This window comes from Anopheles funestus, chromosome 2RL, assembly GCF_943734845.2.
Source record: "Anopheles funestus chromosome 2RL, idAnoFuneDA-416_04, whole genome shotgun sequence".
Taxonomy (NCBI): Eukaryota; Metazoa; Arthropoda; class Insecta; order Diptera; family Culicidae; genus Anopheles; species Anopheles funestus.
In genome coordinates, this window is record NC_064598.1 from 7935704 (window position 1) to 7952833 (window position 17130).

The following is a 17130-nucleotide window of genomic DNA, read 5'->3' on the forward strand; positions in this document are numbered from 1 at the left end:
GAATTAATTGGATTAAAGATTAAATTACAGACGTATAGGCACCGGTCGCTTAAAGGTACAATCATCGTCACTTAGAGAAAATGATACTTTCAACGCACAATTCGATGCAAAATGATGGAAAATTTGTGAAGTAAGGTCTTGAGAAACGTAAGATTTTGAGTAGTTGACAGTAAATTTTTGTTTTAAAAGATTATATTGTAATAAATAAGGTTTTGTTGCATTAATAGACAATGTTTTCATTTTGTAATATAAACAATGGGAGACATTTTACGTGTTGTTTGTGCTCAATATGTCGTCAACAATTATTATTGGTGATGAAGAGGGACCAACAAAAGATTTTCTATTATGAGCTACGAAAATCTCTCATTCTATAAATCTAATTACTCGTTCTATATTAACACACTTCTAAATAGCAAGAACAATTTTTTCATTGTTTTTGTTTGGCTTGCAGCGAAATTTATCAATTTGTGTAAATCTTATCGAAACAAAACAAACAACATAGGATCAATGTTGAAAAATTGCTAATCACTCGGTAAACGGACCCCGTTACGCTTAATTTATTGCCATCCGATGGCAACCATCGATAGGTTGCTTCTCGTAAATCAGCCGTCGGTTAGTCGAAACCGGCCATCAAGCTTGGAGCCATTTATCATGCCTGAATCGGCTGCTTTTACCCGTGATTGGTCCACTTAGCTTGGCCGCGTTTAGTTTGAAATGTGAACCAACCAACGGTTTGGATGAGATTTTATCGAACGCATCAATATTTTCACTTTGCCGCTAAAAGAAAGTAAGCATTTCGACGCGAGGACATAAACTCTCTTTCCACTCGGGAAGTTTTAGCTGGCAAAGGTCAGGAAGGAGACCACGGTAAACAACGCCATCAACGTTATTGGTTGAGTTTTACACGGCTACCCTCAACCAGGACACACCGAAGAGGTCGCACGCGAAATAAATTAACCTCACGCAAGAGTTTGAGCTTTAACGATCGTATCATCGCCGGTACGAGGTGATACGTCCATCATGAGAATGGCTTGTCGATGTTCTAATCCTTGCAGCTGCTGCACGGAGCCACATTTGTGTCAGACGGCCGTCGAGTTTCGGTTTTAGGTTCTCGTTTACAGGGTTCTTCATATCAACTAAACTGTTTTGCTTTTTTTGGAAGTTGGAAAATTGTTTTCCAATGTTTCTTATTCGTTTGTTGCAGTTTATGCTCTGTGAAATATGTATTTATTTTCTTTATTATTATTTATTAAAATTCAAGTATCTTAGGAATGATAATCTTTCCTAAGAATTCATTGTTTCACCCCTGTATTCCTAGTCGATTGATGTGCTGTTCATGTTTACCCAATGACCGATGGAAAATGCAGTCGCGCCTTCACTTGAATGATTACTCAGTGTTCTTTCAAGCCCTCGGAGCGCTGATGATTGACCGTCCTCAACTGCTCTTTCTGTGCGTATTATGTGCTTAACTCATCACGCCACCTCGACTCGACATAAATTTCAATCGTGTTACAGAGTAATTATATTTAACGATTTTTCTTCCATTTAAGTGTAGTTGAAACAAGGGTAAATATGTCTTTAAAAAAGAGTAAGATTTTGCTAATTTTTCTTAAAAGATTAAACATATTTTATGTATCTATTTTCAACACTAAAAACATACTGAGTTACTGAGTTTGTGGCTTGAAATATTCACACCTCATATAAAGGCCTTTTCGCAGTTTTTTTATGTCCCATCATCACGTTAATTGGCATATCGAAAGAATCTTTCGTCGAGTGGGTCCGACATACCCGCACTAGTACTACAGAGCTTGTGTTTTACATAAACCATTAACTTCAATTTAATTCCCTCACTCGTTTGAAGCAATTGATCTTTGCGGACTGTGGAGAGACCGTTGGTGACATTCTAATTGAAAACAGCTGTGGTAGAGGAATGTAAACCAACCGCGGTATGTCTCCTGCACGGGGTTCCACCATCCAACTGTATGATATTAACGAATGGGTCGAGAAATTTGCACGCAACCGTAAACGGGCGGCGGCATTCTTGTCACCACAAAGCTCCGTGTAGCGAACTCTACACCGAGCGGCAGTGAGATAAGTGTTTGGTCGCATTTAGTCTCAAACCATCGTCCCCCGTATTTCGTCGTTGCAGTTGCATTTCATCACATGCTAATTGGTTGCATCGATACGGTAATGCCTTGGCCGACATTGAAAAATTTACGCGCGGAATGTAATTTCAAGGTTGTTTCTCAGCCAAATAAATGCAGCGATTGGATTTGATATGACTGCGATCTCTCTACAAAATGATGCATGTTAAGTTCGGTTGGAAATGTGTCCGATTTCTGCAAACTATCTACTGCTGAAATTCACATTACTATTCAGTTTTATTTGTTTTGCATATTTGCATCGTTTTTCTTACTCGTTTCACTATCGAGCTCTGTTACCTTTACCTTGACCCGTTTCCAAGGCATAACGTTGCCTAGGTGCAATCACGTCACACCTTCTCCCGGGGTCGGTGCTGTGTGGGGGTTTGATTAACATTTAAATCGATGTTTCATGGTGTCGTACAACACAGACGAAAATATGTGCAGTAAACTCGATGGGGTGCAAGTGTGGAAGTGTGATTTCTATCGACTGCAGCAACTACAGATCTTTGATTTGTTAGTTTCCTGTAAGCCAATTACATTGGCTAGTGATCTCGTGTCCTCCTTGAGACAGGAAATTCCAATAATCGACCACTTTAAATCATTGGATATTGATGATCACGAATGATCATGCAGAATTTCCCAACAAGAACGAAAGATCTTACCTTTATGCTTACTCTTTCGGTACATAATGCTTTAAAATTATACTGGAAACGTTTTGTCGAAAGGTTAATGGAGACATTATCCTTCATTCAACCACAAAATGTCGTCAGTCGCAATTGCCTTGAAGAAATTGAAGATTCTCAATATTCCGGACATTATGTTTTTCATCTCATAAAACTTCTCTTAATTTGAGTTTTGAAGTATATAGACTCTTCCAACAATACATTTATGTTGGAGTCTAGATGTTATGAGTAAACACTTAAAAACCTCATTTCTTGACTTGGGGACACACATAATTTCATTAGATCTTCCTTATTCTTACTAAATCAACAAAATGTTTTTGATAGTACTAGTAAGCACTAGTAGTAGACAGTAAGTAAATGGTTATTTTTGTTCAATTTAATCTCGATACACAACACTATTAATGAAGTAATAGGAAACGAACCTCATCACACTGCATAGAGACAAACATCAAGAGCGAATAATGATGCATTAATCATTCTTTCTCGTGATGTGAAAACACATAAATCTGTCGGAATGTGTTGTTTGTGTTTACTCATGTCGCTTTTTCTCTGTTACCCCTGTTCGGTGTGATCCTAATTTGTTATAGAAATCGTCACCACATGTCATTGCATAGCGCAATAAATACGAATCACCTTGCATAATGCAATGACCACCGAAAATAGATTATTTTCTACGAGTCTCTGGGTTTCCTACTCTGTGGCGTTTCGGTGTATTTTCACCAAACATTCCATGCGCCAGTTCCATCTCCATCTTTACGTGTTAACAATCTTTTTCTTGTTTGTTCAACCAAAAATACAGGTGATGATTTATTTGCAATCTGGCAGAAGTTTTAAATTTAAAAACACTTATCTAGGATGTATAACATGTGTGTTCAGATAACAATTCCTTGTGAATATATGGCTGAGTGGGGCACAGATCATGTCAAGGTCTTCCTGCTTGAGAACTGCCTAACTGTTTTCGCACAACATTCATCAACTTTCTGTAGCTCTAACATCTCAATCTTCTACCCAAAAGTGCCTCGTTCACAAACCGATAGGCGGCAAATGTTTGGATGCCACACCGTTGTCTTATCACCTTGTGTTTGTTGTTTCAAGATTGCGACGAATTCTTGCACCTTCTTGACCGGGTCGTCTTACATACTTCAATGGGTTTTGGGTGTGTGTTTTGTGTGAGTGTTTGAAGGAAGTATTGAAACATACGGCACACTTTGGGCCCCATTGGGTTGTGTGCAAACGTGTTGCTTCGTTTCGAGACTGAGATGGGATAGGCAAAAACAGACCCTTGAAATGTAATGGGGAGAGGGTATCATTATGAATTCTGGCCACATATCACTTGATGGGTAGTTGCAACAGCTTCGACACTGAAACGAATGCAAATGAAATACGACAAACGATGGGTAATGTCTGTACCTGATTCTTGCAGAGTACCAATATACATTTTTTTCTGTAGAACAGACAAACGAAACATTGTGAGTTATTGGTGATGCAACTGGATGTACGTACACCGTTGTCAACGTGATAGGGACGTGCGCTCGAATGTGCTGTTTGACTGTGTTTTTGTTTCAAAGTCTCTAGAATTACGTTCAGCACCATTTTGTGGAACATGCGAGTTGAAGCGTAAACTATGCTACGACGTGTTTGTGATCAGCTGATCACGTTTTTTGCAAAAGTGCCGCGAGGGTAATTAAAAGTTTTACTGCACACACACTCACCCCTTGGGTCTACTTAATATTTACAAATGTATGGACACTCGTTGCTGTTGAAAGAAGATAAAGAACAATGAAATATATACAGCTAAAAAAGCGAAGAAGAAATATCTGACATATTCAATATCTCAAACGACATATATTCAATATCTTATTATAGAAAATAGTGACTTTTATCATATTCGCTAACAATTAAACTATCTTTTTAGCAAATCTTACACACTTGCTTGAGAACAACCGGGTTAGTCTGATCGGCAAGGATATGGAACGGGATCCGCCTCTGCTTAGGAGATTGGGAATTTTATAGATTTTTTTATAATTTTTCATTCCTTTTTTTATTTAACGCATTATTTAAGTGAAAAGAAACTTCATTCAACCAATTGGCATCAATCAATCAATAAATCAATTTAATTTTTTTTCAAAATTACTCAAAACAAAGTAAGGCTATAGTCTTAAAATTTTTTTGAATTTTTAAATTTTTTTAATTTTTTTAAATTTTTAATCCTTTTTTTAATTTAAACCATTATTTAAACGAAAAGAAACTTATTTCAACCAATTGGCATTAAAATAAATCAATTTAGAAAATTTTGCAAAATTACTCAATAAAAGCTAAGGTTATAGCCTTAGGAGATTATTGCCAGGTTTTTTTATGACTCCGAAATGAGTCTTAAATTCACTAAAAAGAGTTGTTATTCTCATCTCTACAGCGGTGTAGTAAGTTGTATGTGGAATTAAGAATTCAAGATTACCTTATCTAATGTTACCTAAATTTAAAGATTCCAACTTTTTTTTTTTTTTTTTTTTTTAAAAGGTTCTAAAACAAAGGAAAACATAAACGTCCTAGTTGAGACAAATTAAACCCCGGTACATTTCGAAGTCTGGCTAATGTTTGCATACTGCCAGAATGAGTTATAAAACTTTGACCGGGTCGCGTAAGACGAGACGACAAACGTTCAGTTCAATGAACTTTTGCGCTCAGCTGTTTGGCGATGAGGCGAGCCACTCATTCGTGACCTATTATGCTTACCAACCCTTCGCTCTAGCCATGGTTGAACGCGCATATTAATTGACTTTCCCTCGTGAGCTTGGTTGAAGCTGTACGAATGTAGATTCTTACGCGACTTATTTTTTCCGCTCCATGGAATGCTAGAACTTACTGAATCAGTGTCAGTTCGTATCGTTGCGACCATTTTGCTCGAACAGTTCGCAGACAAAATGGCAACACAGCTTGTGCCTTATGTCGGCACACATTGGTTGTCCGCATATCACAGCCGATCATTCAAAGTGAGTAGACGTGATAGTGTTTGTACCGCGATGTGTTTGGGTGATTATTTGTCACCTTCATGGCCACAAAACCCTCCGAGTACGGGTATCGTGGGGTGGAAAATTTCAATACTAACCCCACCCTTCCCCAATGTCTTCACCACTCCAGTTGTGTTGGCTGTATGTGTGTTTTCTTTGCTCGGTTATCATCAGCAAACAAACGGCCCTCCTCTGGCCGTGTTTGCACATCAATGCCCACACCGACCCGAAAGCACCCAACGAGCGGACAACACTCGGCTATATTTGCCATTCAAAATACACACATATGGACCTTTCGCCCCTATACGGAGGGCTTTCTACGTGTACGGTCGGGCGTACAATTTCCGGGACTGATGAGGTGGAAGCACGTTGCCCCCTTCCGTCCGGGTACACGTGTGCCCTTTTAAGTAGGCAGGGCCCAACTAAAGTGACAGCTTGCTTTTGTGTGGTGTCAAGAGCGAAGAGTCTGAGATTGATGAAGTGAATTGGTTGTACTACAACAATCTGATTTTGGACCGTCATCGGCATTTAGGATAGTTTAGTGCTAGTTAAGAATAAAAAATTGTTTTTTTTTTCTATGGGAAATGATCCACAACTGTGTCTATATTGTTGCAAAATAATTCATGTACTCTTTCCATCACCTACTGTTATCAGTAGCGTAGTGGGGAACTGTGGAAGATTTTCTCGGAATGTTGTTGGGATAATGGTAGTAAAATGGTTTGCGTACAAACAGATTGTTAGCAAGCTAACAGCGTTGATGGCTCCATTTATCGTCAACACAGTCAACATTGACAAGTGATGTGATACGGCGGTTTAAGATGAGGAAAGCGTGCGAGATAGAGAGAGAGGGATATGAATATGCAAGACGTTATCATCTTTAGTCCTATTTGCTCGAGAACCAGTTGCACTGATAGACAGCTGTTGCTCAAATGCCAACTTTGTACGGGCTTTTATTCTTGGCCATAATCTACTTCGTTATATTTTCTTATCATCACAATTGCAATCATGAGTTCTGACCTTAAATTTTGTTTTTCTTGCGCACCAATGGATTACTAGAACTCATCGACTTTGACACAGTCCATAAAGTGTGCTAAACGGGATAATTGATATTGCAATCGATTTTTATGTATCTGTCTTAAGCTATGCTTTGAAGTTATTAGAAGGATTCTTGGAACTCGAATCATTGTAATCTTTTTTTATGCTTATCGTCTACTCAAGTTGTTCTGCTGTCTCTTGGTTATTTATCGGATTGGAACAGATCGTGTAAAAATTGTTTACATTTTGCTCCTCGATTATCAGTTTATGACTGTACCCTTTCTGCTTCATCCTCTGCTAGGCAACGAACTGCTTATTGTTTCCAAGATGAAAGAAGGTGACACGCGCCCAATTTCCAGCTGCGGAGAAACTTGCAGCAGCCAAACAAACAGCTGCCATTAGCGTAGAAAGAAAGTGAACACATTGTTTGTATTTGAACACACAGCACTGCATTCCGGTGCACGCGTTGCATCGGAAAATTAAACAAGAGTACCCGGTTTGAAACGGAAAATCGATATCCCTGAGCAGAAAATAACGCCAAAACCGATAAGAAATCGGAACGGGAAGGGAACCGTCCGTGAGAAGTGTACAAATAAATTAACCCTAATTAATCGCGCTGGGAAGCGAAGTAAAACCCTCTTCCGTACCACCTCTATACACACGCCGTTGTACTGCGGCTGCACAGCGAGAGCAAATTTAGATTAATTAAATGGACGATTCATCTAACGGCGGCAGAACGACCACCACTGGCTCGCTGATACTGGAGCAGCAAAACCAGCCACTTACCGCATCGATGGCACCCTTGCCGAAGAACAACAACGGCACCGCCACACCGGACGAGCAGCAAAACGAACGAAGAATGGCACGGGAGTTGGAGGAGGCGAAGAGGCGCATGAAGAAGCGGGTAGATTTCATGCAGGAGGACCTACGGCGAAGGGAGGACACTGGGAACACACCCGATGCGGTCGCTTTTCGATTACAATCGAACACGAAGGCAGCAACGCATAAACCGATAAGGATGACTAGTACAATGTCGTGGGGTAGTGACGGTACGCCGGTGTACGTAGGAAGTGTGACGGATGAAGATTTCGAGCAGCTGATCGACAGCTGCATGCAGGGTTTGGAGGAAATTCGGTCAGACTCGGACTCCGACTTTGGAGATGACCACGGCCTACCGCCACAGCGAGCGTCCGAAGTGGGGAAAGCGTTGCGTAAGCCAGTCGGAAGTAGCGGTAGTAGTGGTGCTGGGGCCAATGTTGGTGGACATCCGTCTGCCTCGTCCTGGAGCGATGGCAGTAGTACGGTGAGCGACGTGGAAGAGGAAGTTGATCATGAGCAGCAGCAGGAGAGAATCTTGAAGACGCGCACTACTACGGAACATTCACCATTAGATCTCCCACACGCGATGGAAGTGTCCGGTGCACCGTTCCGAATGCTAATTCCTCCGATGAGCCCGGGCAGGCGGTCGGATAGTAATGTGTTGTTTGGGCCTTCCTCGCTGCCCATAATCCTTCCTTTTCACGTCCGTCGCCGATTGTCCGAATGTCGCGAAGAGGACGAAGAGGACGAGAAGCAGCAGCTGTCATCACATTCCCCACCATCAGCTACGCTCCGATCACCTCTCCCGATTCCGTCGATCGTTATTGGTACGGGCAGTGATACTGCGCAAGAAGCGGAAGCATTAGGAACATGCAAACCAATGCAGGACGATGAAGCCGAAGCGACTATGCCACGGAAATCGCGATTCATGGTCACAAAGACAGATGAGCAGGAGCAGCAAGAACAGCACAAACAACAGGAACTGCCGAGCCCCAGTACACGGCTCCGGCCAGAAACGATCGCCTTACTTCCGGTGTCCGCGTCGCATAATTCTCAGACGATTCACTTTCCCTGCAGTGGTAGTGGCAGCCAACGCACCTCCCTGCGTTCCGTCTTCTCACCTGATGCAGTACCACACCTTAACACGCCCCATCTCGATCGGCGCTTCTTCGACACATCACTGGTAGAAATCCGTCCACTAACCCAAAGCAGAGGCTCGCTATCATCGGCAACGGGAGCCGACACGAGTGGCTACGAATCTGGAACCACTACGAACTCATTACCCAGGGCACAACAATCTTCAGCGACTGAAGAACCACAACCAACAAAGAGTAACATTCCGTTCGAATTAGACGAGGTGTGGGTAAAGCGACCGGATCCGGTTATCGCCACAACCTCCAAAACGAAAGAAGACGCGTCGAAAGCAGGTAGTCGAGCTGCAACCTTACCGGTAAATGCCAAACCCAACTACGCAGCTTTCGCAGGCAGTCCCGAGAAACAAAAGTCTCCTACGAAATCAGTGATTGTAAGTTTTGTTGGAAGAAGTATAATGAGGATCGTTTGTAAAGCCTGAGTGATGTAGAAATTTAATTATCATTTTGATAGAAGAAAGTGATCCATCATTGGGGTTTTACTAAATGTTGAATGTATAGAAAATCTACAAAAACAAAATATATTTTCCGTTACCTTAATTCCCATTCTCGATCGCAATGATACAAAGCACTCGATTTTGTTGGACATATGTCCTTGTCGTAAGATAATAGTAGAGTAACATAACCTAAAAAGATAACAACGAACGAACAAAGTGGGTTGATAACACGTACAGTAATACGTTTATGGGATATTTCTTTCTGTAGTACAGATGTGTGAACTCTAAAAAATTATCTCTTTCTTCCACTCTTATCCAGGATGGAGTCGATGGTGCTGTGCCTGGAAACTTTCAGCGTCCTTCAACAGCGCCGGCCACTTCCGGCGAGTCGTCAACGCGTGCCTCCAAAAAGCAGAAGAAAAGCGAGAAGGAAGCGAAGAAGCAGGAAAAGGAAGTAATGAAACAGAAGCGTGAGGAGGCACGCCGGCTTGAGAAGGAAGCGGCCAAGCTGGAAAAGCTCAATCGCAAGCACGAAAGTATATCGCGTAGCACGGAACGGGTTGGATCTGGTGGACGGTCGGGATCGTTGGAGAGGCGCCGCAGCGGCGAAGAAGCGCCCGTACTAAACCAATCGACCGTGCACGGTAATTCGAGATGCGAAAGATGCTTTCTCCCTGTAGCGCAGATCGTTAATGAGCTTTGTTTTGTGTTTCTTCAAACATTTATTTTAGGTATTGCTAGCCCGAATCGAAGACCGACAATATTCGATGTGTTCCGGCCACGGAAGGGTTCCGATTCGAAGAAAAAGAAAGATGATGGAAACAAATCTGGCTCGGACAAGGATAGTACCGGTATGGGTAGTGGCCCTATCAGTACCTCCGGGGGCATAATGAACAGTATGAAGGCAGCCCTACACGTCGGTGGACGCCACAGCCACCAGCATCAACAGCCGTCCGCTCAGACAGGAACCGCCGGTGCCGCTGGGTCGAAAGTGCGCGACGGTTCGGCACATCCGCACGCAGGCAGTGATGCACAGGTACGATAATGGAGTAATGTCTTCAAACAGACAAGTTCTTTCGCTCTAACACAATGGTTTTGTTTTATTTCATTTTAGTACTACCACACGGTAACGGCTGTCCGCCGGGCCGACGTCGGCAAGTCTCCGATGACGAAGGTGATGGATTTGTTTAGGCACCGTTCCAACTCGGCCGTTTCCGAAGCGGACAAACGCAAAGCGGTAAGAATTTTATGCCATTTTTTATTTCTAGACAAGAGACAAATCATTCTTGATGCGGTGAGGTGCATATTTTAAAGAACATTATAGAAAATATCTATAATATGTATGTAATGTGGTTAGGGAAAAGATTAGCACTGTACACTGCCTTACCAAGAGGTAAGCAGTACTACACGATTGTCCGTATATTTTGCTTTGTTTTTGTATCATTGATTGATACTAGCTTTACAAAAGTACAGACGAAAATTCATTAAATTTCGATAAAAGGTTTTTGGAGGGAAATCTTCAAAAACTAGTTAAATTCGTTTCGTATTCAAATACGGATGAAATCCGCTCGAAATATATCTATGCAGAAAACTGCTCGAAGCAATCTGACATCTAGATGGCGCTAGTGTCACCAGTGTGTTGGTTGGTTGGTTGGTTTTTGTTCTGGATTTTACATTCTGTTCATGTTGAATGGAATATTTTTTGTAATTTGAATAATTGATGCACATTTTTTGTGTAAAACAATTAACACTTTTATACTTAATTAATAATCAATATTATTGAGCTATGAGACTTACAAATGATAGTATGTAATATACAAAGAAAGCTGAAAGTGTGGAAAACGGGTGTGAAAGATCAAGGTAATATTTTCTTTAAATTTTAATTATCTTTCTATCTCACATGTTGTGTACGGTTCTATTGTATATTCGATGTGTAAGCTAATGTGGAAGAATGCTCTTTCTGGTTTTCTGTACTCCCATGTCAAAGCACGTACTGTTTGGAAATACTATATTACACCGTTGTAAATTGAGCAATCACATTTGAATCTGTTAGCGTGAAATCTAAACAAATGAACCTAAAATTAGCAATCTTTTGAGTAGAATTTTTAAAAAGCATCTTAATCTCTTTTAGTTTGTGTGTCGTACAAGCTACTCTTGTTGATAGTTGATTTTCGAATTTATTGTTATTTGCACGGCAGTTGGTGAACAAACAACATATTTATGAATAATTCTTCAAAGAACGCGCAAGTACCGTGTATGGTGGCTAAATTTACTAATATTTGCACATTACGCAATCGAGTTTGTTTGTTACACCGAGCGAAGATCGCTTGGTTGAGTATACTGAACAAACCAAAACAAAAAAAAATAAGCAAACAAACGGTTGTGAGGCAAAAGCTTCGACCCATAACAGCAGGTTCCATTTTTAATCGAAGGTGATAGAATTATCAGCTATTACTACTCCATAAACACGCTAGTAGATAAGCAATCGATACGCAATTATCTGTACACAGCGATCAAGCGGCAAATGGAAGTACACGGTGGACACCTACTAAAGCACCACCGTACGACGCTGTTAATTACGTCAGAATAAGAGCGGTACAAAGAGCATTTGCTGGTCGAATGCCGCATTTGCTTTTGCGTAGGCTTTTGTTTGGGCTAGTCTTCAAACAGCAGTTTTTGTGCTTTCTGTGGTTTTCAACTAATTTGTTTGCCAGTCTCTAGAGCCAGCCCCTTCAGATCGCAGGCGAATCTCAACGAAAATGGTCTCCACCACTCATAGCTTCCCAACCGTGTACGGCGCAAGGTCAAACGGTGGCTTGTTTGACGTACGTACGTTACCGGACGGGTTGCGACTTTTTGTAACACCAACAACCTACCACATCGATCGATCATTCGCTGGTGGCAGCATCCGATTCAATTACTTCTCCACCAGCTCTCCACCGCCGAACCTTCACACCACTTTCAAAATCGTGCCGTCAGGTGAAGCGATCCGTCTGAGATCGTAGGCCCCAATGTGTGCGTGCGATTGAGACTGACGGACTGGCGGCATCACACATGTGTCACTGCGTGCATTGGACGTGTCGAGACGAGGTGGATCTTTATGTCCTTCCCGTAAGGGTGCGAAAAGCAGTTTCACCGGGACGCGATGTGAAACGGTGTGTGGGTATGTTTGTTTTGTGTGCTTCGTAACGCGTTTGATAGTGAAAGATCGTATCGATTACGCTCCCGGAGGCTCTTTTTCTCTCGCTCCTTCGCATGTCGGATGAGATTTCTGCCTTGACAGCTAGTACTGCAAGTTAGTAGCGGACCGTGGTGCATGACGTCGTCGTTGTTCGGTTTGACCGATATCACACCGTGCACAGACAAGCACAGTTCATTGCGAGTGAATGTGCACGTTCTGGAAGGTGATGACGTATATACCGGTACACAACACGCTTACGAGCGCGTACGGATGTCACGGCGTTAGGTGCTCGGCACCGTCTTTAGTCTCGTCGTACATTCCGTCTGAATAGGTCGCGCTGAGTTATACACACGAGTGCAAGAATTGGTGATTTTTTCAAACGCGATCGTCTATTGATCTGTGGGGCTTTACGATTTGGTGGAATCGGTTAATTTGACATACGTACGCTGCTCAAAAGGACGGATGAGCTGGAATCGGGGTAAAACCACGTGTACGTTTGCCATATCGTCGCCGTCTGGTTTCGGAACACGGAAGGCCACGGTTGTGACCCAGTTTGTTCTTGAAGCCTCCCTTCTCCTGATCGACCATTGTGCAGTGTGAATGCACTTATCTAAGGCCGACCGTGCCCGACGACCGGAGGCAGTCTCCGCCATCGTCACACAAACGAGATCAAGTGACGGATAGGCACGCGTAAACATGTGTCCGTGTGTGTGCTCGGGCGTGCACGTATGGAAACGGGATCGTTGCATCGAACATCGGCCAGGTCGGTCATGTGGCTCAATATTGTTGTAGTTTTGCCACCGTCCAAAGCATGATCGATCTCCGGCAGTGGGCTCACTGCGCGTGTGTGTGTCCGCGTGTGATGGCTTTGTGATGTGATCGACCGTCTAATGCAGCAATCGATCGTTGCAGTTGGTGGCATTTTGTCGTGCCCGCAACAGTGCAGGGTCAGTCGGTGGTGTTTGTTTGTTGCGCGTATGGATAGGAAAGTGAAACCGTGATTCCAAACACGAAGAAGCCCAGAAAAGTGACGCACAGCGGCCATCGACTGTGGAATGTTTTTGGTGAATGTTGTGAAACGGAAAAAGATGGACCGTTTCAGCTAGACGGTCGGTGTGACAGCGTTCAGAGGTGGATGTTTTCCATCGCGAGACCAATTGCTCAATCAGAATCGCTCAGTAGTGTGGATACGTTTATGAAACTTCCGGTTTAGCAAAACAGTGCAAAGGGCGTTTCGGGTGTGCTGTGTACTGAACGTGATCTTCTTAAGTTTTCTTTACGAAACACTAAGTAAAGTGTATCGCGCTTGAATGTTTTGTTCTAGAAAACTGATTTCATTTAATTGAAAACAAAAAAAAAACAAATTATATTTCTTCGTTCGTTTTGAATTTTACACATTTCAACGTTTATATAATGTCGGTAGTGCCAAACAGAATGTTATTTACTGACAGAATGAATCAATAAACTGCTCTTTCTCAATGTCCCCACTTCTTTCCTATTGCTGGTTATCAGCTGTTAAAAGGGTGAAATAAAAGAAAAATACATGTCCATCCCTGTATAATATATGCACCTACTCGATCGTCAGTGAACGTATGTGTGCAATAAAGCTGCATTTAAAGTACTCGAGGTTGCCACTGTTAACAAAACACTATTTTTAGCTGCAGATGGCTCTTCAAAATTTGTAAACGTTTTAATTGACATTTAACCAAACAACTTTACCTCGTTGAGTCATTGGTGACAAGTGTCTGTAATGTTGAAAGCGTGTATCTACGATTGCAAGGATTATAGTACCGGGAGCATCCATTTGCCCATTAGACCCTTTCCCAGCTGATACAGCTATACAGATATCAAGTATGTTTACCTTCGTAGTCCCATTCGCTTAGAGGGAATGGATCGGTTTCCCTCAATGCACTTCGCAGTAGCTACTTTTCAGCTTCGGAAGGTTGCAACTGCATGCGCAGTGAACTCATCGCGATGTTGCATTATCGCAGGCGTGTTGCGATCCCTGGGATGCGGTAAACAGTAACCCCAAGGCTTATCGCCTCTTCAACACCTCCTCGGGACAACGCTTGGGACAACCTGGACAACTGCGAACAGGACTAAACTTCGGGTCCGATAATGGTTGCTGCTCACGGGGCAGGAAAGGGGACACAACTAACAGCCAACAGTGCGAAGGGGTATCGCACAAAATCACTTCAAAACTGTTTGCCTTTCTTTCGTTTCTCTACCGGATGAACTTTCAGCGGGGAGCTTCGATGAAAAGGTGTATTTTCTTTTTCATTAGTATTTAATTGTTGATCGTTTCGTAACATCCTGTTGAATGTTTGTCAGTGAGAGGAATTGCTTATTTATATAATATTCAAGCAAAATCTTGAACAGTAAGATTAAATGCTTGTAAGCAGCAATATACTAGTGATCTTGTAACTACAGTATGAAAGGTAATCGTTAGTACCATTACTAGCGAATATTAAAATTGGCCGTAAAACTCCACTGAAACACAACCAGACACTGGAGACTGAAAGTGTCGTAAAGTCTACCCCCAAACATTCAGTTTAATCTCATTTGCAAACAGTGAAACAGTGTTTATGTTGTGTTCTGCCATCGCGTATGTTGTTGCTCCCTCCCGAGTCCTTGAGGGAGGGTATAAAATAAAATCTTCAATATCCCGAACAAAGAATGCTCCAACTATAACTCGCATTGTTGGTGATAAATTTGTGCGAAATAATATTGATTCTGTGGTACAACGCTAATATTTAACTGCTCGATATCTCGTGTTTACGTTAGCTGTTTCTTCACTACCATTCTTAAGAGCTGATAGTGCGAATGAGTCTTTGCGTGTAGCATCACCCGGTGCTAGAAGAGGGTTTTTATTTGTCTGTTGATAACAAAAAATATGCTCCAAAAGAACACAAACTCTCTTCGAGTGAGATTCAATTCTCGTTCACTTCCAAAGGCGAACACTGGTATACCACACGGAAGTGGACTTTAATTGCTGCTTCCTGCGTGTGATGACGTTGGTGTAGTGTTTATGCAACGATTCCCTATTTTTAGTAACACATTTCGCTAATATGTGTTGTCCCTAATCGAACGTTGCGTATTGTTTCATTCACTTTTCGCCTTGTCGCAACATGAATGGGTTGAGTTGTCGTTCCCGTTCAATTGACACCTTGTTTAGCTGGCAGCTTAGGGTCAAGTGTGTTCGCTAAAGCGTTATTCTGCTCTATTAGTTAACAGCCAGCTTGTCCACTATGCCATTCGGAGAAGTGCAGCAGATCGTTAACTTCTTCCCTCGATTAGCACCTTCCCTGACACAGAAGCTTCATTCACTTAGCGTACTGTTTTCTTATTGCCAACGATCATATTTGATGCAACAAAAAAAATACACCAACAATAATAACGTCCGAGGAGGCCAGTCAACCAACCGAGGGTTAATATACGGTCGAAGTAAATCGTAAATATTTATTTCATACTATATTGAGGTTTTCCATCACGAAAGATTTATTTTTGTGGCGAAATTGGTTATTTATTTTGCGAACGGAAAATAAATTCTTTCAATTCGATCAGTTCGAGAGTTCAAAGTAGAGCACACATCGTTAGTTCTCTATCGGTTGGGTTCATAGGATCTTGTTTTTTTTTCATGACAAGAATAATCTACGATTACCTCAAGGTATTCTAGAATTGCACAAAATTTAGTCAAAGTTCCAGAAATACACTGTAAAACATGAAACAGCTTATCATTTACGAAACATGTAACCCAAAAGACCTCCAGCCATGTGTACTTGTGTATTATTGGCATTTGCATACGTTACATGATGTGATGTGCTCCCGAGGGAAGTAACAATAAAAGAAAACAAACCGCGACGGACATACTGATGCACCGAAAACACGTGTCTGTGGTTTTGTCAGTAGGGAGATGCATTTCCGACGTGGCGTTCTCAGTCAATTTTCAACCCTCCCCGCAGATATATGATAAACGTACGAGACACACAGTACGGAACGATGGGGTTGACAAGTTGATCTAATATATGCACCATCCGGGTGGTACGAACGGGTGGTGTATGAGCTTTATAATTGCGGAACACTTGTACCTGAACGTATGGGTTTTTTGTGTACTGTTTCGATGTGCTTAGGTAGAATTGCTCAACTGACAACCCGTCGTCAGTACCGGCGATGTAATTTCAGACGATCTGCGGTGGATTAGATTTTGTTCGCGCTCGTGCGGAACAAAATGTCTTTGGACGGTCCGTGCCCGTGTGTGGTAGGATGGTGACATCGATTAGGAGTTACCCTTCGTGATTTTTGCCGCGTTGCCCTTTACACGTAATTAAAGTCGCTAGCTGTAATCTCAGCTGTCTGGCGAGATGCTAAGAGTGGAAACATTCAAACAAAAATATATTGGTACAAGTGGTGGAATGGATGCCAGTTTTGTTCTGTTCTTTAATTTTTATACTTGGAATTTGCTATTCTAATAATCATCATCCTTTGTGGGTTAGACCTGATTTAAACAAAAGTCTCACAAATTGCTTCAAATAGTACACAAATTGCACAAACAACCAAATCGACTAGATCATTCTACACGAATGCCCAGATAAACCAAATTATCTCCAGAAGAAAAAAAAAACGGAATCTTGACAGAAATTCAATGCAGATAAGTAGATACTTATACAAGGCA

At 42.0% G+C, this 17130-nt stretch overlaps 1 protein-coding gene across 4 annotated transcripts in view; it reads left to right on the forward strand.

Annotated features, from left to right (window-relative positions):
• The window catches only part of LOC125761414 (uncharacterized), a 58035-nt gene that overhangs the window by 6797 nt on the left and 34108 nt on the right, over nucleotides 1–17130 (forward strand). For all 4 annotated transcript variants that reach the window (XM_049422507.1, XM_049422506.1, XM_049422505.1 and 1 more), the window contains 4 exons: nucleotides 7172–9214; nucleotides 9597–9921; nucleotides 10009–10313; nucleotides 10392–10514. In XM_049422507.1, the coding sequence (XP_049278464.1) occupies nucleotides 7580–9214; nucleotides 9597–9921; nucleotides 10009–10313; nucleotides 10392–10514 (2388 nt within the window). In that variant the 5' untranslated portion in view covers nucleotides 7172–7579. The remainder of the gene's footprint in view (nucleotides 1–7171; nucleotides 9215–9596; nucleotides 9922–10008; nucleotides 10314–10391; nucleotides 10515–17130) is intronic.